The sequence below is a fragment of the Narcine bancroftii genome, chromosome 1 (assembly GCF_036971445.1).
Source record: "Narcine bancroftii isolate sNarBan1 chromosome 1, sNarBan1.hap1, whole genome shotgun sequence".
In the NCBI taxonomy this organism is placed as follows: Eukaryota; Metazoa; Chordata; class Chondrichthyes; order Torpediniformes; family Narcinidae; genus Narcine; species Narcine bancroftii.
The window spans coordinates 196,394,839-196,421,690 of NC_091469.1; the positions used below are offsets into that span (position 1 = coordinate 196,394,839).

Here is a 26,852-nt window from a genome sequence, read left to right on the forward strand (position 1 = left end):
CTGACAAGTGAGAGGATGTTGAATGTCCACCATAGGTCACTAGTTAAGTGAACTCCAAGGAACTTAGTATTCTCCACTACAGAATTGTTGATGTATAGTGGAGGATGGTCATTCCTGGTCCTCTTAAAGTCCATGATTATCTCCTTCATCTTGTCCATGTTGAGGTTCAGCTTGTTACTCTCGAACCATTTCACGAGATTTTCCACTTCTCTTTAATGTGACTTATTGTTGTTGCTGATGAGGCCAACGTGATGATACTGTTTGAGCTGGATCTGGCAATGCAGTCATGGGTCAGTAGCATGAATAGGAGAGGGCTGAGCACACAGCCCTGAGATGCGCAAGTGCTCAACGTGGCAGTGTTCGATTTTCTGCTACTGACCCGGTCAGACTGTGGTCTTTCCGTTAGGAAGTCCAGGATCCAATTACAGAGAGGGCTGTGAGTCCCAGCGAGGACGACTCCACCAGCCTCTGGGGAATGGTCACATTAAATGCCAAGCTGTAGTCAATAAACAGCAGCCTGGCATTGATCTCCAGGTAGGCCAGAACAGAATGAAGCAATAAGGCTATAGCATCATCTGTGGAATGGATTCTTCTATTGGCAAATTGAAATGGATCCAGCATCTCTGGGAGTTCCATCACCAGACGCTCGAAGCATTTCACAATAGTGGAGGTCAGTGCCACATGGCAGTAGTCATTGAGGCCTGTTATTGTTACCCTCTTGCATATTGGGATGATGCCACCTGTCTTGAACCCTGTGGGAACGATGGACTGCTATATCCTACACACAATTAACATATAGCAATCCAAAATAAATAAATATATATAAATAATTTACAGGGTTCTAAGATTGTTCAACAGCATCACTGCCTGGAGGAAGAAGCTGTTTCCAACATGGCAGTCCTGGTTTTTATGCTCCTGTACCTGTTCTTTGAAAGTAGTGTCTCAAAGACAATGCAGGCTATATGGTAAATGTCCTCAAAGATTCTCTGAGCCCTCTTTAAGCACCACTATCGTGGATATCATCAATAGAGGGAAGGGAGACCCCAGTGACCTTCTCAACAGTTTTACTCATCCTCTGTACTGACCTCCGATCTGATGCTTTGATGTAGCCAGTCTCCTTGTAAATTAAGCCTCTAGTTTCAGCAATATCCTTGTAAATATTTTCTGCACTGTCTCTAGCTTAATGCTATCCTTCCTACAACATAGCATCCAGAAATGCAGGCAGTGATCCACGCGGTATCACCAGCGACCCTTAAGGTTGTAATGTAGCATTCCAACTCCTCTAGTTAGTACTCTGACTAATAAAAGCAAATATGCTATACGCTTTCTCTATCCTGTCTAATTATGTTGCCACTTTTAGGGAACTATATACTTGTACCATATGTCTTTCTTTTTACAATACACACCAGGGCCCTTCCTATCACTGTATATGTCTGATTCTTGCTTAACTTCCAAAAATGCATAATTTTACACTTTTCTTTAATTTTTTTTTCCAAAACTTATACATAGTGACATTTGAAATATACAATATATTAAACTTTTTTTTACAAACACAACAAACAGAAGCAAAACAGTCCCTCCCTCCCCCCCATACAAACCGTTCGTTCAGTTTCATTAATTTCAGATGGGGTCAACAATGGACTCCATCTTTCTCTTAAGAACGATCCAAGCTGGAAAAAACAGAAGGTCCCATTGGCCCCTCCATATTTGTGTTTTAATTTTTAAAAGGATATAAGAGTTCCTTAATATAACAATCCTTAATATATCTTATACCTGTGTCATACCATGAATTTAATATTCGATTGCCCATGTTCATAGGTTATAACACATTTTTATACATGATACTTTTATTGATATCCCTACTTTTTTGGCTATATATTCATTAATTTCTTGCCACATTCTAATCATGTGTATGGGGTTATCTGTCTTTTTCTTTAGTGATTTGAAACTCCATTTTTAGATAAATTCCTTTGCTTCCCCATCCTCCATTGAGTACATTCCCATTTGAACCCAAGACAGGGGGTTGTCTTCAGTGAAGAAGGCTGTGAGAAATCTAGCCTGTGCAGCTCAGTAATATTTTTTGAAATCTGGAAGTCTAAATCCTCCCAGCCTGTAGTCCCATATCAGTTTTCCCAATGCAATTTTTGGTACATTATTATTCCATTGGAACTGTCTAATATGGTTGTTTAGTAGCTTAAAAGAAGTTTTTAGGTAACGGAATAGGCAGAAATTGAAAAAGGTATCGCAGTCTTGGCATCACTTTCATTATGATGCAGTTAACCCTTCCCATCAGAGTAATCGGTAAGTCTCTCCATTTCTGTAGGTCTCCTATCTTCCCAAGAAGAGGAACATAATTTAGTTTGTACAGATTTTGCAAGTTATTGTCAGTCGCTGTTCCAAGATATTTTATTCCATCCATCTTCCATTTAAATTTACTCCCTTTTTGGTATCTTTCATATTCAAAATTTGTTAATGGCATTATCTCACTTTTATCCATATTTATTTTATAGCCTGATATTCTTCCATATTTTTCTATTGTTACTTGTAATTTTTCCAAAGATTTAGTCAGTTATGATAGGTGCAATAGCACATTATCAGCGAATAGACAGATTTTGTGTTCTTCTTGCCCAACTTTGAAGCCTTTTATATCTGGATCCCTTCTTATTATCTCCAGTGGTTCAATCACTAAAATAAAAAATGTTGAGGATGGGGGCATCTACTCAAGGAGAACACCGCTGACACCTGATTATTTGTTATTATTTTAGCTTGTGGCTTACGGTATAAAGTTTTTATCCAAATTATAAATGTTCTGCCTAACTAAATTTTTCCAGTGTTTTAAATAAAAAGGACCATTCCAAACAGTCGAATGCTTTTTCTGTGTCTAGGGAGACTGAAATACTTGGATTTCTTTCAGATTTAGCCATGTGTATTATATTAAATAATCTTCCTAGACTATTTGAGGAATGCCTTCCTTTAACAAATCCTGCTTGGTCCATATATATCAGTTTTGGCAAGTATTGTCTTACTAACCAATGCTTTGGCTAAAATCTTATAATCACCATTCAACAGGGATATTGGTATATATGACAAAGTTTTTTGGTGTCCTATTCTTTTTGGTAACAATCAAGGTTGTGAATGACTCTGGGAGGGTCTGTGTTTCCATAGCTTTGTCCAGGAGATCAATGAAAAGAGGCATTAATAATTGGTTGAAATGTCTATAAAACTCGGGTGGAAATCCATCCTCTCTTGGTGATTTATTAGCCTGTTGGGTGCCCAGGGCCTTTTTGATTTCTTCCCTTATGAAGGGAGTACCTAATTTTATCCTTTCTCTCTCTTCCAGCCTTGGAAGTTCAACATTCAGCATTTCGTTCTCATCCCCTAGTAATTTGGATTTGTATAGTTTTGTGTAATATTGTTTAAAAGTGTTGTTAATTTCTTTTTGCTTATATACCAATGTGTCTGTTTCTGTTTTTATAGCATTTATCATTCTTGATGACTCCTCTGTTTTAATCTGCCAAGCTAAAACTTTGTGCACTCATTCACCCAAATCATAATATTGTTCTTTGGTGTTTAATATAGCTTTTTCTGTCCTATATGTATTGTATTATATCTTAGCTTTTTTATTCTCCAGTAATCTGTATTCTTCTTGTAGTCCTGTTCTTTGATTTTTTTAATTCTAATTCTTTAATTTCAATATCCAAACTGTTTACTTCTGTTATATGTTCCCTCTTAAGATTCTTTGTATAGGATATAACTTGTTCCCATGTTCCATATCATAAAACTATTATTAGTAGACGGCAGATTTGTTTCACAAAATATTTCTATCTGTCTCTTCATAAATTTGCAGAAGTCTTTTAAGCAATATAGTATTGAGACGGCATCTGTGTACTTCCTCTTGCTTTTCGATTGTTGCTATAGTTAATATTAATGGAAAATTGTCTGATAGAAGCCTCTCTAGGTATTCTGTTTTCAGAATACTTATTAACTGGGCAGAGATTAAAAATAAGTCAATCGTTGTATGTGAGTCCTGCACCCTTGAGTAAGAAGAGTAGTCTCTCTCTGGGATTTATTTGGTTCCATACATTGATAAGATTTAGATCTTTCACATATAAAATTGATTTTTTTCTGCTTTCACCTTCGTTATTGCTCTTGCTGATTTATTTTGTATTGGGTCCAAGCAGAAATTAAAATCTCCAACTAATATATTGTGTCTTCCCTCTGCTGTTTTTAAGAAGATGTCCTTCATAAAGGCTTCATTGTCATAATTCAGGGCATAAATATTCATAAATGTCCATGCTTCTCCATAAATTTTACAGTGTTCCATTACTTACCTTCCAGCTTGATCAATCAAGGTATTTTTGATAATTATAATAGCCTCCCCTCTTGCCCTTGAATCAAAGGAAGACAATGTTATTTGTCCCACCCATCCTCTTTTTAATTTATCATTTTCCATTTGGTAAGTTGTGTTTGCTGTGAAAAGATTATATCCACTTTTAATTTCCTCTTCCTCTTCACTGACCCGTTTATCCCATTAATATTAAGACTAATAAACCTTAGTGTTTTATCCATACCATTTTCACAATAACAATAATATCTTCCCAATTTTCTAAATGGTGTCAAAACATTTCCCTATTAAAAGACATTTCCAACACATACATTTCCCCTTTAAGAAACACACACACACCTCTTGCTCTGATGGTGACATTGACAATAGTACCCAGAAGCCCGCAAAAAAAAGCCCATGGGTTCTTCCAAAGAAGAAACCCTCCCTTTGGCACCATCTTTTAAAATTGCGCCTCTCCCAGCACCATCTCCCCCCCCACCCCCACCAAGTCAGAGTTCCAACCTTGCTGCTTTCCTTACCACCTTTCTGTCTTTTCAGAGATCTCCATACAAACAAATGTTTTTGTTCTTTTAACAATGAAAACAAAACGGCTCAGTACTATTAGTACAAATAAAAAGATATGTCTTTCAGTTAGTCCTGTTTTGAAATGGTCTTTTCAGCCCTTTCATCTGGCAACTTTAATCTTTTCATAATTTCTTCTTTCATCTTGAAAAATTGTCGATGAACTTCTGAGACATTCACCCTCAGCATTGCTGGATAAATCATTGAGTATTTAAAGTTTTTAGATTGCAATTGCCTCTTTACCTTGTCAAATTCCTTTCCTTGTTTGACCAAGGCAGGGCTGAAGTCCTGGAAAAAAACATTACTTTTGCGTTGTCCACCACTAATGGGCCATTATTATTTTTTGAATATTCGTATGCTGCTCCCAAGATCGCATCTCTCTCCTGATAACTTAAAAGTCTTACCAGGACTGGTTGTGGTCGCTGTTCCCCGGTTCTTCTCGGACTGTGGGTCTGGTGAGCCCTTTCAATGTACAACTTTGCATTTAACTTATTTTAACCCAGCATTTGTGGGATCCATGTTTCAAAGAAACTCACCGCGTTTTTTCCCTCTATTCCTTCTCTCAGTCCAATAATTCTTACATTGTTATGTCTGGTGAAATTTTCCATATGGTCTATCTTGTCCATCAATCTTTTCTTAGTCCCATATTTTTGCTTTTTCTTCCAGTGCCTTCAGCCTGTCTTTTGTTTTGTCCAGCTCAGCCTCTGAATGAATTATTCATTCACTTAAGTCTTCCACAACTTCTTTAATTTCCATTACCTTCTCTATATCTCTAATCACTAATTCCATACTTGTAAAATGACTGCATAAAGTTTTCAATGTGTTCAGGATGGAGGCTATATCTTGGGCTGCCTCCCCAGCTCTGCTGGCTACAGCTGGTTCCAAGGCCCCTGCTGAGTCACTCCTCATCAGGCTTTCACTCAATGTTCTTGGCTGAGCTGTTACTTCTTTGGTTTTTGTTCTTGATTGCCTCAGTCATTTAGCACTAGTTTTATTCATTTTTGACAATAAAATTCTGGGTTTTGAGCTTTTAAACCGTCTTTTTAATACTTTTTGTGGAGAAATCTTTCAAAACACTTCTGCTCAACTCATTAGCATGGCCATGCCCCATAATTTCACACTTCTGACTTAATTTAACTTTTTGCTCACTTCCTAATGGATCTAGATCCCATTGTACCCTGGAGAAACTTCTTCAGTTCACCATACCAGCCATTTTGGGGTCACTTGCTTAATAATAATTCCAATAATAATTCCAGGAGTGCTATCCGTGCCACGTGCTAGTGAGGCTAGAAATAGGAAGTTAATGCAGCTAAATAGGCTCATGAGAAGGTGCAGGAGGGAGGGGTTCATGTTTCTGGATGATTGGGCTCTGTTCCAGGGAAGGTGGGACCTGTTCTTATGGGAAAGTTTGCACCTGAACTGGAGGGAGACAAGCATCCTTGAGGGTAGGTTTGCTAGTGCTGCTCCGGGGGGTTTAAACTAGATTGGCAAGGGGATGGGAACCAGAGTGTTAGAGCAGATAGTAAGGAGGATAAAGGTCATGCGAGGACTGCATGTATAGACAGAAATCAAAGGTTTGTACGTGATAGAAATGTTCTCAGGTGTATTTATTTCAATGCAAGGAGTATTGTCGAAAAGGCAGACGAGCTTGGGGCATGGATTGGGATTAAGACGTTATTGCTATTAGCGAGACTTGGTTGCAGGAGGGGCAGGACTGGCAGCTCATTGTTTCGGCATTCCATTGTTTTAGGCTTGATAGAGGGGGAGAGATGAAAGGGAGAGGAGTGGCATTGCTAGTCAGGGAAAATATCCCAGCTGCGCTTAGTCAGTACAGCTCAGAGGCCTTGTCTACAGAGACCTTATAGGTGGAGTTGAGGAACAGGAAAGGTGTGGCTACACTGTTAGGGTTGTATTATAGACTGCCCCATGGAGAGAATTGTGGGAGCATATCTGTAGAGAGATAGACCAATGTAAGAAACAGAAAGTTGTCATAGTAGGAGATTTTAACTTTCTGCATATTGACTGGGACTCCCATACTGTAAAAGGGCTGGATGGCTTGGAGTTTGTAAAATGTGTTCAGGAACGTTTTCAATATATAGTAGTACAAATGAGAGAGGATGCAGTACTTGATCTCCTATTAGGGAATCAGACAGGTCAAGTAACAGAAGTCTGTGTAGCCGAACACTTTGGGTCCAATGACAATAATGTCATTAGTTTCAAGTTAATTATGGATAAGGATAGGTCTGGTCCTCAAGTTGAGATTCTAAATTGGAGAAAAGCCAATTTTGTGGAAATGAAAAAGGATCTAGGAAGAGTGGGTTGGGATGTTGTTTTCTGCATGGATGTGTTCAGTAAGTTAACGGCCTTCAAATGCAAAATTAACAGGCAGAGGGAATCCTGGTTTTCAAGTCATATTGATGATCTGGTTAAGAGGGTGTATAGCAGGAATAGGCAAGAGGAGCAAATGAGGCATTAGAAGATTATAGAAAATGTAAGAGAATACTTAAGAAGGAAATCAGGAAGGCAAAAAAAAAGACATGGATAATGTGACGGTAAACCTGAGGGGTTTCTTCAAATATGTTAACAGTAACAGGATAGTAAGGGACAAAATTGGTCCTCTAGAAGATCAGAGTAGTCATCTACGTGTGGAGTCTCACGAGATTCGGGAAAATCTTAAACAGTTTTTTGGCATTTACTCAGGAAACTGGCATAGTGTATGAGGAAAGAAGGGAACCAAGCAGTAATGGCATGGAACATATGGAGATGAAAGCGGAGGATATGCTTGCTGCCTTACAGCAGATAAATTCCTGGGACTGACAAGATATTCCCTCAGACCTTGAGGGAGGCTAGTGTAGAAATTGCAGGGGCTATGGCAGAAATATTTAAAATGTCCTTGGCCACGGGTGAGATGCTGGAGGATTGGAGGGTAGCTCATGTTGTTCCGTTGTTTAAAAAAGGATCCAAAAGTAAACCTGGAAATTACAGGCCGATGAGCCTGACATCAGTAGTAGATAAGTTATTGGAGGGTCTTCTGAGAGATCGGATATACAAGTATTTGGACAGCCAAGTGCTGATTAAGAAGCTTTGTGTGCAGTTCTGATCATCAAACTACAGGAAGAATATCAGTAAGATTGAGAGAGTGCAGAGAAGATTTACTAGGACGTTACCAGGTCTTCAGGAGTTGAGTTACGGGGAAAGATTAAACAGGTTAGGACTTTATTCCTGTAGAAGAATGAGGGGGATTTGATAGTTTAAAAAAATTATGATGTACTTCTAAACTCTATGCTTTTCTGTCTCTGTAGTCCAACAAGATGTTAATGATCAACCTTTAGAATTAAGGCAAGATTGTGACTACTTCACTTGTCATGACATGATGTTAAATGGATTCAAACTAAATGCAGTATATAAACAGTATAGAGCATATTATAAACTGCTGGAAGTCCTCAGTGGATCAAGCAGCATCTGAGGACTGAAAAGCTGTGTGTGAATGGAGACACCTAGAAGACTGCAGATACTGGAATCTGAAGCAAAGAATGACGTGCTGGAGGAGCTCAGCAAATCTAGCAGCATCACTAAGAGAAAAAGAATGGCCAACTTGTCCGATCAAAGCCTTCATCAAAGGATGTGTTGCCGTTTTGGGTTGGAACCCTGCTTCATGTGCATCCTTATCTTTATAAAAAAAATCTCCTGACTTTTGTATTCTATATTCCTTGAAAAAGGACCATTTGCCTTACCACTTACTTGCTATACCCAAATGCTAACTTGTTGTGTTTCAGGTATTAAGACCCCCAGATTCCTTTATATCACAACTCTTATTCTCTTTTGGAAAAAAAAACATAATGGATAACCTCACATTTTCTACTTATACTCTGTCTGCCAACTTCTATCTCTTTGCAGACTCTTGTGTCCTTCTTATAACTTTCTAACTCTCCTATTTTTGTACTATCAGCAAATTTGGCTAGAATGCACTGGGCATCTTAATCAAAGTCATCAATATTTGTTGCCTTAACTAATTAGTTACCAATTGCCATTCATGACTTTAGCATTCTGACTCACAGATTAACAATTATCTTCCTGTGTTTATCGCTCTTACATAATCTTAACAACAGCTATTTCCATTCACAATGGCATATTTAAGATATCAAAACAATATTACCAAACCATGATTGAAATCAAGAAAAAAGTATATCTGGAGAAAGCTAAGCTTAAAGCCGCTTTCAGGTGGCCAGAATACCAGAATGTAAAGCCGCCTAAAATACCCGAATGCAGCTGTTGGGAGGCCACATGAAAGCAGAAAACACGTCCTGGAGGAGTACTTACTCAACCCATCTCGGGGAGGAATAATCTCCGCATCCAAGCGCTCCCCCCTAGGCACCTTTAAGCAGCAGCCTGAGAGCAGCTAGCAGCTTTCAGGTACCTAGCAAGGAGCGGGTTGCTGACAATTAGCCGGCGACCCAACTCCATGCGCCTGACAGCCCCTCTCCCCGCGTCCAACAGCCCCGACGTCCCACATTAGCCGCCCCAGCCCCGACCAACATCCCATGTCAGCTGCCCCGCCCCAACTCAGGAGCCGGTGTTTGCTCCACGGAATCTCTCCCCGCTGTGGACCTTTCAGGTGGCAGAACAGTGCCTTCAGTGTTGCCACTTGAACGTTGCTTCGCAGACACCCACAGCTGGCTCCGGAGCTGCATTTTCCTGGTGATTCTACCTGAAAGCGGCTTAAGTTAGTTTTAAGGGTTGTTGTTATATGCGAAAAGTTGAGATGCAAAGGTTTATTGAGGAATTTTTAAGTTTAGGGCCCCTAAAATTGAAGGCATGGTTTCAAACTGTGGAGGGATTAAACTGGAATATGTGTGGAAGGAGATCAGAGAGGAATGCAGATATCCTAGAGAGTGATAAAGTGGAGGAAAAGGCAGGATTTGAAAATGAAGACCATTTTGAAATCTAGGTGGGACTCAGCAGGGAGCCAGTGCAGTTCTGCAAGTTCATGGGTGAAGAGTTGGTGAGAATTAATGCTTTGGCAGGATGCTGGATATTTTAAAGTTTACTTATAATGAGAGAGACCATCAGGGACTACCCTCTCCTGTTATCTATTGAAATGCTTGGGGCACATTGCAGATTGTGAAGTTAAATTTTTATCTGGCAGATGTTATAACCATATAACCACTTACAGCACAGAACAGGCCAGTTCGGCCCTACTAGTCCATGCCGTAACAAATCCCCACCCTCCTAGTCCCACTGACCAGCACCCGGTCCATACCCCTCCAGTCCTCTCCTCTCCATGTAACTATCCAGTCTTTCCTTAAATGTAACCAATGATCCCGCCTCAACCACCTCTGCCAGAAGCTCATTCCACATCCCTACCACCCTTTGCATAAAGAAATTTCCCCTCATGTTCCCCTTATAATTTTCCCCCTTCAATCTTAAACCATGCCCTCTAGTTTGAATCTCCCCCACTCTTAATTGGAAAAAGCCTATCCACATTTACTCTGTCTGTCCCTTTTAAAATCTTAAACACCTCTATCAAGTCCCCCCTCAATCTTCTACGCTCCAGAGAAAAAAGCCCTAGTCTGCACAACTTTTCTCTGTAACTCAAACCTTGAAATGCTGTCAACATTCTCGTGAACCTTCTCTGCACTCTCTCTATTTTGTTTATATCTTTCCTATAATTTGGTGACCAAAACTGTACACAGTACTCCAAATTTGGCCTCGCCAATGCCTTGTACAATTTCATCATAACCTCCCTACTCTTGAATTCAATACTCCGATTTATGAAGGCCAACATTCCAAATGCCTTCTTCACTACACCATCTACCTGAGTATCAGCCTTGAGGGTACTATTTACCATCACTCCTAAATCCCTTTGTTGCTCTGCACATCTCAATAGCCTACCATTTAATGCATATGACCTATTTAGATTTGCCTTTCCAAAATGTAACACCTCACACTTATCTGTATTAAATTCCATCAGCCATTTCTCAGCCCACACCTCCACCCTTCCTAAATCACCTTTTAATCTACGGTAATCTTCCTCACTGTCCACAACACCACCAATCTTTGTATCATCCGCAAACTTGCTTATCCAATTCTCCACCCCTACTTCCAGATCGTTAATATATATAACAAACAATAGTGGACCCAGGACCGATCCCTGAGGAACTCCACTAGTCACCGGCCTCCAATTGGACAAACAACTTTCTACCACTACTCTCTGACACCTCCCATCCAACCATTGCTGAATCCATTTCACTACCTCCTTATTTATACCTAATGCCTCCACCTTTTTTTCCTAACCTCCTGTGGGAAACTTTATCAAAAGCTTTACTAAAGTCCAAATAGACAACATCCACAGCTTTCCCTCAACCTTTTTTGTAACCCCCTCGAAGAACTCAATCAGGTTTGTTAAGCATGATCTACCCCTGACAAAATCATACTGATTACTCCCTATCAATCCCTGTACCTCCAAAAATTTGTAAATACCATCCCTCAGAACACTTTCCATCAACTTACCCACCACAGACGTCAGACTCACGGGCCTATAATTCCCAGGTTTACATTTGGACCCTTTCTTAAACAGCGGAACCACATGCGCCACCCTCCAATCCCTTGGCACTACCCCCGTGACCAGTGACATCCTAAATATCTCTGTTAATGTCCCCACTATCTGTCCACTAGCCTCCCTGAGTGTCCTTGGGAATATTTTGTCCGGTCCCGGAGATTTATCCACCTTTATCTTTTTCAACACAGCCATCACTACCTCCTCGGTTATCCTTATATGCTTCATGACCTCCCCATTATTTTTCTTTATTTCAACTGGTTCAATATTTTTTTCCCTAGTGAATACCGAGGCAAAGAAATCATTCAAAATTTCCCCCATTTCCTCTGACTTCTCACTCAGCCTACCTTCGCTATCTACAAGGGGTCCAATTTTATCCCTCACTAATCTTTTACTTTTAATGTACCTATAGAAACCCTTTGGATTTATTTTTACTCTGTCTGCCAAAGTCTCTTCGTGCCTTTTTTTGGCCTTTCTAATTTGGTTATCTGGTGACTTTTACTAACAACCAGGAATAAACCAAGGACCAAGGTTTGGGGCCTGGGCTGCAAGAGGTAACTGGAACCAAAAGACAACTGAAATATTGACCCAAAACCCCTGATGTGAGAATCAACCATTTTGGGCACTGTAAATATTGGCATCCCTGGAGATTACTGAAACCTGTGTAACATGAAAATGACATACAAGTATGGAGCTTTGAAAATGTTAGGAATGGATATAGAGTGAAAGATGAGGCTTGAGATCTGTATGAAACATCTTGGGATGTACCCAAAGTCTGAAAATGACATACAAAAGGAATGAGGTGATGAACAAAGGTGGAATATACGAAGTAAAACAGTTTGAATTCTGAGTTTAAGATCTGGAGCAACATTGATGGTTCTCTGAGCTATAGTGAGATTCTGCCATAAATGGACAGAGATGTTGGGCGAGGCAGGTCATCCAAGCTCCAAGTTCTAATCCTGATGCTTCTCAGATTGCAGTTATAAGGATAGTACTGTGTCAACTGATCTACCACTTGGAATTGAGTGAGTCTTTCAAGCACACAAATATTGCCCTCCCAATATTCAATGGTAACATTTGTGCTTCTTTTCGGTCATGGACCACAGCAGAGAATGAGGATGCTTTTTATTTTAATTTTTTTTATTTTTCACACAATGAACCACACAAACATTTCCCTCTTGAATATACACAGTGTCATTTTCTCCCCTTTTCCTCCCTCCCTTCCCTCCCTCCTTAACCTCCCCCCACCACTCAACGTTGAGAATGAGGATGCTTGAGGAAGTTCTGCCAGGTGGATGAGCTTCAGCTTTGACCAGTGTTTCTTTGGATTCACAATGAGAGTGTTTGTGGTCACTGAGTTAATGTGATTAGCCAACAAGGCCATTGGCTCACAATGATTGTGCGATAACTGCTGGTATTCAGACAAAGTCAAATTACTAGGTGATAAGTGCTCTTGGATTAAATAGTACCTTCTATCTGTTTATTCCTGTTGCCATGAAGGGAAGAGGATCAGTTATGGAGTAGCCCATTGCCTTCTCAAACATGACCTTTGTAAAATAATATGTTAGTCATTAAAGTGGGGCCCTGTCTGCTCTCTGGTGGTGTTATTGCAAACAAGAAACATAAAAATGTCCTGATATCCTTGCCAACGTTCAGTTAATTAATTGGTCATGATGATTCTGCTGGGTACAGGAGATTGCATACAGAAATTGCCTGCATATCTCCTACATGTTTCAGAGGCCGTCAGAAAAACTTCACTAGGATAAACTGCTCTGGGTCATTCTGGAAAGGGGAACTCGATAAATGCACGTCTATTTCTCCGACCATTTCTTTCCTGTATTAAACACATATAAACTGGAACTACCTGCCTAGAGCATTTGAGTGAGAGCTTCCTGCCTCAAGCTCTTGGTAAATTTCCACAAGCATTATTGGCATCCCTTGAGTAATCTCGGGTTTTGTGATTTGAGAGTTACTTAGCAGAAATGATGAAATATTTTCTTGTGCAAGTCTACTAATGGTAGATTATGAGTGCTGGCTGTCCATTGCATAAGTCAAATTCAGATGCCATCAAAATCCAAGCAATTTCCTGTTTAATTTAAAGCATTAAAAGATCAGAAAAAAATCTTTGACTCTGACACAGAAATAATGATAGCTCTTGAGCTAAAACATTACATTTCTTTAATCTATTTAAAAATTGGATTGTGCTGTTAAAGATGACTTGTCTTTTTCAAAATATTCCAGTAACTGCATTGGCCGGTAAAAATGGGAGGAAGCACCAGTGATGTTGGATTTAATTTGATGTCATCTAATCATCCCTCTCTCTGTACAATGTCCAAATGGAATGGCCATGTTAGTCAGGTTTCTTCCCTTGGTTTTTTTCTATTGCTAAACTTACTTATTTTCGAAATATCTTTATTTTATCTAAACTGCTATTTATGTTGGAATTTTTATACCTTTTTAAATCCCATCTGAAAAAAAACCAAAAGATATTACAAGCAATAATTCAAAGAATCCTGTTTTGACAAGTAATCCTAAACCAGAGACTGGTTGCTGGCTAACAAACCAAGTCTGATTGATTGGGAAAGGTTAGTTTTCTTATAAGCTACAATTAGTGTCCCACATCAGACTTGTCAGCCACAAACGAGCCTGCAGCTGACGTAGACATTACCCCTCCATAAATCTTCGTCCGCGAACCCAAGCCAAAGAAGAACAATTAGTGTCAGCGTTATTCCCTGCCAGATTGCTACTCATTCCTGTGCTTTAAACCTGGTGACCACACATTTGTTTGTGAGTGAGATTGATTATTTTTAATGCAATAATCTTACTTTTACTGGAAGAAGCTGTGGGTCCAATCATATTCTGTTCAGTGCTATTCTTAATGGTGGGAAGCAGTACAGTATAGATAGAAAATGATTTATCCATTGTGCAAAGGGATATAAAACTAAAAGGGCACCTGAAAGATTAGTGCTTTGAATTAAAAACATCTGCAAGTATTGTGAATGGAGAATGTTATATCTGATATGATGCCAGAACAACACAACTATTCATGTTGTAGGAGAAACCTTAATCTTAGATTTTTGATTTGATTTACTGTTCTTGTGTGTTTCCAACCTAGTGTGATATCTTAGAGTTAGCATTTAGGTTATGCCACAGAGTGTGGAAAGCATTCCTATTTCTTTCGACTATTATTGAATTGTCCTGTAAATCAAGAGCGAAGTTGCCATGATCTTTACTCTGGTCAGGAAGGCGGAGAAATGCAACAAAACTGCTGACAAGATTTTTAAAATAGTGAGTTGATAACTTGTTGGCTGTTAAAAGCACAACCTATGTTGAAGTGTAGTTGCACAGTGAGCATGCACTAATCAGATTAATTTCATGTAAAAGTTTTACATTGGAAAATTTTGTCACAAATAAAATGGGTTTGAATTCCATTACCTAGTTATCTTGTGTTGGATGGTGGCAGACAGCCATGTTATCAGGTGGCACCTGGGTTTTGGACCTTGCCATTTCTCTATCTTATGATGATAAGAATAACTCCTCAGAAATAGTGCAGGAGAAAAGAGATAGTCAGACAAATCAAACCAAAGGTTTGCTAGACTACTTCAATAACTTCCATTGCACCAAGCTTTTCTCTAAGAAAGGCTAGTATAACATCCTTGAGTTCCTGCAGTAAGACTTTCAAGGATTAGCCTGTCTGGTGATGTGTTTGAGCATAAATTCTCAACTCTTCAAATAGTTTGATGTTTGATGACTTTCTTCCTATTTATCCTATTCATTACTGCCTCACACTCATTCCTCTCTCGTTTGCCTATTCTGCCCCAATTCTCCACAAGTAAATGCAAGAATTTCAGCAATGCTCTTTTTTGAGTAGGGGTAGGGAATTGCATTGGTCCGGTCTGGCAAATAATAAAGAGGTGTCACTTTGTACTGTGTTACGAGCACAGAGGACCCTAAAACCCAGCAGCAATAGATATTCACCAAGACAAATGGTTACTTAAACAAAAGTTGCTTTTAATTATCTTTAAACATGAAAACAGGATCAAACTTTAACTTATTATTATTAACTTAACTAACCTAACTTAACCCCCTTCTAATTCTAAGTGCACGTGTATGCAATCTGTGTGTAAGTTGAGAAAAGTTCTTTGATTCACAGTCCAATCTCACTTCTCATTCCTCCAAGTTTACTGGTTGCAGGCAATTCTTTACTGTGCACAGAGTGTAACATTTATGAAATTCACCAGGCTTTGGTGCTTGAAAGGTAAATGATTACCACTCAGGAAGGTTATTGTTGGTTTACAGAAAGAGATTCGTTGTTCACTGGACTCCCACAACTGATTCCTTGTAACCAGCCACTTCAGTGTCTTGCCGAAGAAACTTGCTCCATCAGGGTTTTCCAGATGATAACCTCTTTCTTTCAGGTCACCACAGAGTTCCTTTTTGTTTCTCTTATTTCAAGTGAAACATTAGGTACCCAGTCCTCTCCTCTTGCGTGAACCAAAAGGGGTTTGACCAAGTTGAACTAAGCACTTGCAACCCATCTTCCAAATGGGGCTTTTCCACAAGCTTACCTGCTTGTCCTGTTCCAGTCCCAGCTGTTGCTGCAGACTGAAAACTGCAGAACTGAATTCTTTCTCTCAGAGAGAAAGCTTGTTTTACTCTCTCTCTCTCTGCTTGTAAAACCACATGACCCTCTTAGAACAGCAAGTTCCCCTCCAGACACCGTGGCTCTGACGAGTTCTTTCATCTGTTGCCTTTTTGTAAACAACAATCCATTAGTGAAGTCTCTTGGGCACGCTCCAAAGCTTTTGCAAAGGCTCTTGGCGCCAGTCTGTCTGGCATGAGCAGAGCTCCAGTATATTAAATAAGATCTGTTTTAAAGTGTTTGTATGTGACCTACACTAAAAAGCCTGCCCCAATTTATCTCCCAAAAAACATACCTGTATACAAAACAAGCACAACATAATCTATCACAATTGACTTTCAGGTTAAAGCCTTACTTTTAAGTGAGAATTCAAAGATTGTTCTGATGAGCTATCCTGCAGATGGCACGAATTTGTTCCCATTGGTAGGTCTCAAATGAAAAATGCCTATTTTCAAACCTTTCTTTACAGATCCTCACATATACCTTCCCCCACCCATCCACGCTCCTCCACTTCTCTAATTTTGTTTAAGAATACACTAACCTCAACTGAATGGAATGGAACAAAGTTACACCTCATTGCAACAAGGCATTTTGGCCCTTCAAGTGTATGCTGGCTCATTGAGCATCCCCATTAGTCTCATTCACTCCCACTTTTTCCCTAGAACCTGTTCTCTTTCATATGCCCCTCTTTCTCCTGTTAACCAGCTGTACTGGAACTAATTAAATGGAACCATTTAACCTATCAACGTGTCTCTGGGACGTTGAAGAAATCCACACAGCCGTGGAAACTCCACACGAACAGCATGCACAACCATGAACAAACCTGGCTTGCTGGATCTCTTCCAACATGACTGCTTTGGAACTTTGGGTATGAAGAAATAAGTAAAATGGAAAAAGTCATTTTTAGCCGCCCAGGCATTTTGCTAAAGGCATATTGTACAGGAAATGCACTAAAAATAGAATGAAGCAACCCTGAGATCTCTAGAAGTTTCAGACAGACACAAAATTTACAGAAAGTTTATAGGAACAATGAGATTTGTGGTATCTGTACCTTTTCAGTAAGTCTGCACTTGTTGAGAAGTTATCAAGCTGAAATGTTAACCCAGTTTCTCTCTCCATTTTTGATGAGTTTTTCCAGATATTATGTTTGTGTGAATAAATGCTTTGCTTGAAAGGAAATTCAAATATGTTTGATATGCAAATGCTGGAAAGGTATGGGGAAAGATTAAAGGAGAGAGATTAATTGCTTCATTCTTACAAAGAATCACCACCAGTCTGAAAGGCCAGGAGCATCTGATTTTTAAAAACTCTCAGAAATGCTAGAGAAACTTAGCCGGTCTCTCGCAGTAAAGATATATTAACGATGTTTCCCGCTTGAGCCCTTCTTCAAGGTATAAGCAAAATGCAGACAGGTGTCTAAATAAAGGAGACAGAGAGAAATAGGGGGTGGGGAGAGAGAGAACTAGAGGAAAGCAGAAAGGGGGATGAGGATAGGGGGGCGGTAGCAGAGGGAAGGTTTAATGGAAACCGGAGAAGTCAGTATTAATGTCATCCTTTTGGTGGGTGCCCAGACAGAAGATGAGGTGTTGTTCCTCCAATTTGCAGGTAGTCTCATCTGGCAGTGTGTGAGACCATAGACAGACATGTCAGCAAGGGAATGGGATGGGGAATTGAAATGGGTGGCCACTGGGAGATCCACACTATTGCAGCAGACCGAGCCGAGATATTCAATAAACTGATCTCTTAGTCTACACTCAGTCTCTCCGATGTAGAGGAGACCACAACGGGAGCACCAGATGCAGTAGATGATCTATGCATATTCACAAATGAAGTGTTGCTTTAGTTGAAAGGATTTTTAGGGCCCTCAATGGTGAAGGAGGAGGTGCAGGTGCAAGTGGAGCACCTCCTGCGGTCACAGGAGATATTTGATTTATTTTTTTGCCCACTCCACTGCATGTTCTCAAATAAGTTCATTATCTTTACCTTAATTGAACATCACTAGGATGTCAATCAATATCTTTGTTTTTAACATGCAAATTGTTACAAAAGTACTAATTCAGTTAACAATTGATTCAGGACAAAAGTCTTAGAAGGAGAAATGTTATCTATTGGAGCAGCATCGTAGCTGTAGCTTTTTGTTGTCTCATTAATTCATCAGCAGTGAGAAGTCCTTGTGAGTTATTTTCTGTATTTAATGCTGAATTTATGAAATAACACAACTATCGAGGAAGGGTGATTTTGAAAATAGATTTTCATCAGAGATGGGAATTTCTGACTGCCTGAAAATGCTCAAAGAAGTATATAAGTGCATTGTTAAGTTTTACGTGGTTCTATTTAAATATGATTTTTTTTTGTCTTGAAACATGTAGGAAAGGTGAGGTAAGCCCCAGCTTATAAAGATGAGTAAAATTTGTTTGGTGTTCAATGCAAATGAATAAAATAATAATAAAAAATGTGAATCTTGTCAAACAATTTTGAGACCTATCGCAATTAAAGTGGCATTTAGCTGTAGTTACACATTCTGCTGGAAGAAGAAGCAAGTCATGTGTGCATTTTAAGTAAAATTAACAGTAGTTTGACTCTGCTTTAGCAACTCTTCTGATTGCTTTCTTCCCTCTTCTTTGATTACAGGTTTGTTCTTTGTCCTGCCATGTACTGACTCCTTTGTTAAAGTGGATATGAGAACTATTTCATTTGACATTCCCCCTCAAGAGGTACAACAAATAGAAATTAATTGCTGTATAAAGCTTTGTGGAATATTGTTCTTTCAGCTTACACTCTAGTTTTGTCCACACTCCCAAGAATCTTGAATCATTTGCTTCTTGGATTCTAGATTCTCACCAAGGATTCTGTGACAGTCAGCGTTGATGGAGTTGTGTATTACCGCGTCCAGAATGCAATACTTGCTGTTGCAAATATCACCAATGCAGATTCTGCAACCCGTCTCTTGGCTCAGACCACTTTGAGGAACGTACTTGGAACAAAGAATCTGTCTCAGATTCTTTCAGACCGGGAGGAGATTGCCCATAATATGCAGGTGAGTGTGTGAGCTTGATTTTGATCGTAATTATTTGGGCCAACAAATGTAGATTGAAATTTGATCTTCATTTCTGGTAATCTTAGAGATGTTTGTATTTCACTTCCTCATTCTCCACCTAACCCAGCCCTCGATCCAAAAAATGAATACCAGTGTTGGAGAACATTTTCAGAGGAGACAGATTTAATGGGGTACTGAGTCTGGAGTCTTGAAATCTAGAACTTGCCACCCCAGGGTACACCAGCAGACACATGTGTCAACACTTTCAAACATGACACTAACCTTGAACCCACAGTTCTCAGCAAATGCTAAGGGGGACTGCTGCTTTTATTTTTTTTAGACATGTAGCGCAGCAACAGGCCCTTCCAGCCCATGAGCCTGTGCCACCCAATTACACCCAATTGACCTACAACCCCTGTACGCTTTGAAAGGTGGAAGTAAACCGGAGCACCTGGAGGAAACCCATGCAAACATGGGGAGAACTTACAAACTCCTTACAGACAGTGCCGATTTAAACCCAGGTCACTGGTGCTGTAACAGTGTTGTGCTGACCACTGTGATCACTGTACGCCCATTTTATCATTCAAATCTTCATGTTTTAATCTTTAAATTTTTATTTTATTCTAGTGAATCTGTGCTTTAGTCTCTTGCAGCCAATGCATCTTTCCTGAAATTTGGTGTGTATTACTCACCAGAGCTGGGGTTTGACCTTTTGAGCTAAAGAGCAACACTCCATTAGCCCTTTTTTGTACTGGTGGAAATCCTTCATTAATTTGAGTAGGTTGTCATTTAATTCTACCATATCTCCAAGTTTTTCACCAATTTTGGAGGAAAGACCCTATTTTTCTTTGATACAAAATTACCTCCAAACCTCACGTTAAATTCCTTAGGTCATGTACCCACTCACATAATCAAGTGATTGTGCAACATTTTCAGTCCTCGAGCGATTTCTGTTTTCTGTATTGCTAATATTATTATTGGAAGAATAAGGCAGCAGGTGCTAATATTGTCTACATTTTGACAGTAAATACATGAAAAAATTATGTAATTTCTCTGTTACCTTGTATAGTTTGAATTCAACATGGTAGCATTTATTGCTTTATTGATTAAGATCAGGATACCAAATTTGGCAGGGGCACATGTCAAATTGTCAACTTTGCATAATGTTTTCCACTGTTGAATTTATCTTTTCTTTATTTATGTTTTCAATTATTTTATCGCGGGCTATAAATAACACAACCAGTCATTAACGTCATAAACAATTGATTAATGCTGCAGCTATTTCTTTCAAGTCAACTTTGTTTTTCAACATTTTCTTTTATCCTTAATTTTATTTCTCATGATTGAGCGATTCTTTCAAAATGTTTCATCCAATAAAAAGTACAATTTATCCCATTAATCTGAAACACTGTGTTGGGTTTATCTCAGATTTTCATTCATTCTTTTCTCATGTGGCCACTAGGTAGAAAATGATGAATGTCACTGTTTACACTTTTATTGTGGTAGTTTGTTCTGCACAATCAGTTTGACCTAAAGGTTGTCCACTACTCTTGCCCTGGCCTACTCTATATTCCCTGTATCTTAAGGTTTTTAAAACCTGAATTGTCTCCAAAATATGCAAACCCCCCCCCCAAAAAAATTCTCCCCATTGACATTATCCCTTCATATCTCTAACCCCAACCCCCCCGCCCTATCTAGTCATTTAGCCCTCAGATATTTGTGCTCCTCCAGTTTTGACCTCTTGGTCTACCTCAAATATAATTGTTTAGGGTTTTGGTCTTTGATTCTTTCTTTTTTGAAGATGCTCCTCAAAGATTATTACTTTTAATTATCGATTGTAAAATTCGTTACAAGGATTATGTTAATTTCCTCCATCTCTTCTTATAATTAAATATTGTTAACGTTGCCATCATTAGTAAGTCTTGGGAGAGGAAATGGCATGACAAGTTACTGTGGACCAGAAATCTAACTGGATACATGACAAATATTCCTGAGAGTAGATCAGAGGATGGACATTTTGCAGCTGAGGACTCCTTTCCTGATTCCCCAAACCCTTCTGCCATTTACCAACCACAAGTCAAGCGTATGATGCCTTTACCTGCAGGAATATAGCTCCAATGATGCTCAAGCTTATCGCTTGCTCTATTTGCATTTCGTCCACTTTCCTAAATCTTAACTCCCTCTGCCACTGGTACAGTATGGCTTCGGTGAGCACCCACCAAAGAATGCACTGTAGTAACATGCCAAAGTTACTTTGACCACACCTATTAAACATGTAACTGAAATATGAGACAAACAAGGGCAGCAGGTGCTTGGCGACACCATCTATAAGTTCCCCTGTAAATCTATACTAACTCAATTGCCATTCCTTTGTCACTAGGCCTAAATTCTTCCATTTTCTTCAGCATTGCCCTCATCAATAGGGCTGCAGTGAGTCAAGAAAGCAACTTACCCACACTCTTCCAAGGCATTTGGAAAGGGGCAAATATTGAATGACTATAAGTGGCTTAATGTCAAATTTTGTTTGACCATTTTCTGTAAAGAACTTTGGAATATTTTTCTCTGTAAATGAGAATTGGGTTTTGGAGATGAGAAAGGATGTTGTGCAGTTTCTTTGCTTTATGAGACTGGTGTTGGTATAATGTGGGATAGATTACTTTTGCTACTATTAGTGACCAGAATTTCCAGTCTTCAGAGAAAATTGTGCACATTGGTGATTCCACACCAGTAAACTCTGCTTGATACTCTCACAGACAACTCTCGACGTTGCCACAGATGAATGGGGAATTAAGGTTGAGCGCGTGGAGATCAAAGATGTGAAGCTTCCTATCCAACTGCAGAGAGCAATGGCAGCAGAGGCTGAGGCAGCAAGAGAGGCCAGAGCCAAGGTGAGCACAATGTGACTGAGTGGTTCTAACAGTATTTTGTGCAGTAAACTGATTGGTTTTGGTCTTGGATTTAACTGATTTCTCTACTCTGCATTTGGACTGATAAGATACTAATGTAGTGTTTCTTCTAAATCTCTCATTTTTGTTTAAAGAAACGTAACAGGAATAAAAAGTAGCATGATAGGATATATCAGTTCATCTTTGAACAAGTTGATCTAGAATGTATAATTAACTGGCAGTGACTAACATAGTTTAGCAATTCTTTCTCTTGGCAAATTGCTGTTGCATTACAAACACCATATACGCTCGTTCTATTTTCTCAGCAAATCTATTTTGATAGCCAGTAGCTTCTTTGAGCAAGGTTACTTGATAGTCCTGTCATGTATCTGTATTTGACAGGTGAGGGACTCCTTCTTTATTGGCTGATCTGTTGTTGCTTGGAATTATTAACTGGAGGAATATTGGCTCTGCTAATTTCTTGTGCTGGTCACGCACAGATCCATCTAAATTCTGACCTGTTTAAATGAATACATGTGATCAGGCCTTTTACTGCTGCATGAAATATGTGAAGGGTCTTTTGATTGTTGATGTATTTGGATCTTGTTTATTGAGTATTAGATGAGAGATTGCTGGAGCCTTCGGGATTTATTTACACTCAAACCTGCCTCAGTATGCCAGAATTGGAATCCATAAAAAAAGGTCATGCTCAAATGGTATCTGACCTGAGGTACAGCTCAAAATTTCAGATATTTCTGTATCAAAGATACTTACAGTGGAAAGTTTTTTTAATGCTGTGGTTATGGGCACAGAATTGAAACACCAGTAGCTTTTCATTTGATCATATTTATTTTTTTTAATTTAGACATACAGCACAGTAACAAGCCCTTCCGGACCATGAGCCTGTGCCCCAATTAATCTACAACTCCTATACATTTTGAAGGGAGAATGTACAAACTCCTTTCAGACAGCGCTGGATTGGAACCTGAATCACTTGCGCTGTAATAGTGTTTCACTGACCAGTACGCTAACCGTGGCATCCATGATAGGATAAAGGAAACACTGATATTATGAACCTTATGTTGTGCTTAAGTGCAGAAATTTTGGTTTTGTTTTAAAATTCAGTAAATCATTTACTGTAATCTTGTTAAATTCCTCTTTGAATTTTGGATTCAGTGACTGCAGTAAGAGAAGAGGATTCTGCTTTTCAGTGAGCATCTTACTAGTTGATAGTGTTAACACAAATGCTTTTTGTACACTGTCTCTAGCAAGTAAGTCCTCAATGAAAATGCTTATTCACTTGATTAATACTACAGATGCCTGAACTAATTTTCCATAGATCTGATTTTAAATCCCTCCATGACAATTGTGCAACTTAAATTCAGCTAATAATTTGGTAATTGCAACACTAGCAAAACTTAGTGATGAAGGCCAAAACACTTCTGGATTGTCACATCAGTGCCCTTCAAGGGGGAATCTGTCATCCTTTCCCAGTCAGGTTTACTTGCAACTCAAGACCAACCCCAGGTTTTATAAATAAATATCCTCAAAGTGGCCTGCATTCTTGGTCAATGCCACTTTCTGAAGGGGCATTGATGGGTGGGCTGTAAATGCTGGTCGGGCCAGTGCTGAGCAGATCCCGAAAAATGAATTAAAAACCTCAAAGAAATTGGTCTTTATCAATTCATTACTCAGGAGACTCCTGAGTAATGGGGAGCCTTGTATGCAACAAAGTCACCTGGTCTTTATATAAATTTCATGTGTTATATGTCAAGTTACTCTGCTATTATCCCAAAATATTTTTATTATTTGCTTTGCAGAAGAAACTTCAGGAGCCTAGGAGTGTAAGGATCAAAATTGAGAAAGATAACTAAACCTGAGATCAAAGAGTATATTGCCTAATTATTCCAGTCAGCTGCAGAGTGGCGTGACATGAGGGGAGAAGTTTTTCCCCCTATTTAAAAGAAAATCAGAAGTGGAGGGAATGTCCCAAATTCCCTCTCTTGGGGAGGCTTTTTTCGTTCCGTCAACACATTGATAAAGAATAGAGAGTACAGTACTTGCAATGTATGTTCTAGGGACATCATAAAATAGTTTATGTCCATTGATGTATTCTGAATCATGTTGTACAGATGAACAAGATTGTCTGCAAAATGATTTGCTCACAGAGCAAACAAGATAATGATGAGCTTATGTTTCTGGCATTGGTGGTTGTGATGCTTGCTGAGAACAATTTGCCCTGCAATAGTTCAGTGGAATATTTAACACTAATTTCAATGATTGAATACCTTGTGCTCACTGCCTGCGGCCAGCCTAGATTGAGTGTTCTAGTCTTAACCATATAACCATATACAGCAATCTTCATGAGTGTTCAGGTAAATGTTACTACAGGAAGCCCCATGGTATCCAGCACTTCTGGGGATTGGTAGATGGTGGGTAAGTGTATTTCCAGTTGCTTGAGATTTTGTGTTGTGCGATTGGCGAACTAATGGAGAAGCACACCAATTTCAAACTTCCATATTTTTTACCTATTTATTTTCCTCAATTTTTTTTTTGCCAGTTGCTTCAATTCCAGATAACAGGGGTTTTGGTGTACTCACTAAGCAGATCTAGCACTGCTCTTTTTAACTTTTGTACTTATCCACTCCTCCAAGTCACTTTAAAGATATTGAGCGAGTCACAATGGCTCACCAATTATCAGCTTTGCTGTCGATTACTGGAAGACAATTCAGTTACTGAGCTATTACCAACCATAATCCCTGCTCTCTAGAGTGGCAACCTTAGCCCCTTTATGCTGTTCTCGATCTTTCCACCTGCTTGTTCCTTAAAAGTGTGGATTCTAAAGTTTTTTGCAGATCACCCTGGGCCATTATTAACTTGGCACAGACAAAGTACGTCTGAGAGCTTCCTAGTCTCAGACTATATGCTATTTTATTGGGGGGGGGAGAGGGTTGAAATGTCATTAACGAACTTGTGTAATTCCTATTACCAACAATGATTTTACTTGCTCCACTTTTCTGAAAAATAGTTTTGATTCTGAGTGAAGTCAAGCTTTTATTTCCCCGAAATCTAATTGGTGAAAATGATTTGGTGGTTTCATATATAATCTCCATTGAAACATTTTCTACTTTAAAATTGACCAGAAAGTTTTTATCTGTATTTAAGTTCCCCTTTGGCAAATAGTTGTTGATCAAAAGACTGCCTTTTATATACATGTCGTTGAACAATAAGGCATCTATGTAAGCTGGAGAAACAATGTAACTGTCACATAATGCATTCTATTTTTTTCTTGGAATAACTAGCAGTAACCAAGCTCTGTAGCTGATAGCCTTGTAAACATGTTGGTTTTGGGTGTACAATGCAATGGCAGCATTGTCGATGGTGAAATAATTTGCCATTGTAACGTTTGCACTATTAAAAAGTGATTTTTCGAGGAATGACATTTATAAATTAGAGCAGCACAAATTTGCTGTTCATGTCTCCAGGTTAACAGTGAAACCTTTTGACCTCTGAGGCAGCACAGTTGGCAGAGCGGTTAGCACAACACATTTACAGCGCCAGCAATTGGGACTGGGGTTCGAATCCTGCAAGGTCTGTGAGGAGTTTGTTAGTCCTCCCCGTGTCTGCGTGGGTTTTCACTGGGGGCTCCGGTTTCTTCCCACCATTTGAAACGTACCATGTAGGTTAATTGGGTGGAAATTGTGCAGCATGGAGTCATGGGCTAGAATAGCCTGTTACTGTGCTGTATGCCTGAAGTTAATTTAAATTTATAAAATTTTTATAAATAAATTTATCATTGGGTTAAAATCAATCCAGCAGGATGCATGTACTACATTTTATTGCCAACATATTCTTGGTATTTTTAGTTAAGAGATGGTTATGAAATCTCACGGCCTGCCAAATTCCTCATTCTACTAGTGTAATCAAACAAGAGTAGCATCATTGGTCCTACGATGAGGTCAGAAGGGGTACACCTAAAAACAAGGTGCCAAGCAAGTGAAGCTACAGCACAGGACTACATGGTTGCCAAGCAGCACATAATAGACTAAGTTTGTGATCCATTACAAACAAGTTAAACTAAAGCTCCGCAAACATGAAGCATTTGTGGTGGTAGTAACGGGAAGAAGAAGCTTCAGGAGCACCCCTATCCTCAGTGGTACTTGGGCCCAGAATGAGAGTGTTAAGGTATTTGCAACTCTGTTCAGCCATGAGTGCCAAGAGGATGATGCCTCTCTCAGTTTTATCTTGAGGTCCCACCATCATAGAAGCAGTCTTTCAGCCAGTTTGACTCGCTCCCATGTGATATGAAATAACATCTGAGATGGGCGTCTTTCCATCAGGTACGCAAGGTTAAAGACTAGTCACCCCTCTAGTCAAGCCATTTCAGAAAGCAAAACTGACATCCAGTGGCAAGGTGGAAAATTGCCCTGGCATGTCCTGTCCATAAAAGCAAAACCAATCCAATATGGCTAATTAACACTCAAGAAGATCCGTATTAGCCTTTCCTGATGCCTATAATCTTTCAATTCTTTTATATTATCTCTACACTTTTTTTAATTTTAAATTTAGTTCAACAGAATAGTTGCAGGTCCTTCTGCCTTATGCAGCCCAAATACTCCAATTAACATACAACCCCTGTACATTTTTGAAGGATGGGTGGAAACCAGAGTTCTCGGAGGAAACCCATACAAATGTGAGGAGAACGTACAAATTCCTGACAGTCAGCGCTGAATTTGAACTCAGGTTACTGCAATAGTGTTGCACTAACCGCTAAGCTAACCATGCCATTCCCCCATATTCTTACTCTAATGGGCGTATCAGAATTA

At 39.3% G+C, this 26,852-nt stretch overlaps 1 protein-coding gene across 1 annotated transcript in view; it reads left to right on the forward strand.

Annotated features, from left to right (window-relative positions):
* stom (stomatin) overlaps positions 1–26,852 on the forward strand; it is a 60,457-nt gene that overhangs the window by 29,019 nt on the left and 4,586 nt on the right. The window contains exons 4-6 of the mRNA XM_069887542.1: positions 18,736–18,818; positions 18,938–19,141; positions 21,895–22,029. Coding sequence (XP_069743643.1) covers positions 18,736–18,818; positions 18,938–19,141; positions 21,895–22,029 — 422 coding nt within the window. The remainder of the gene's footprint in view (positions 1–18,735; positions 18,819–18,937; positions 19,142–21,894; positions 22,030–26,852) is intronic.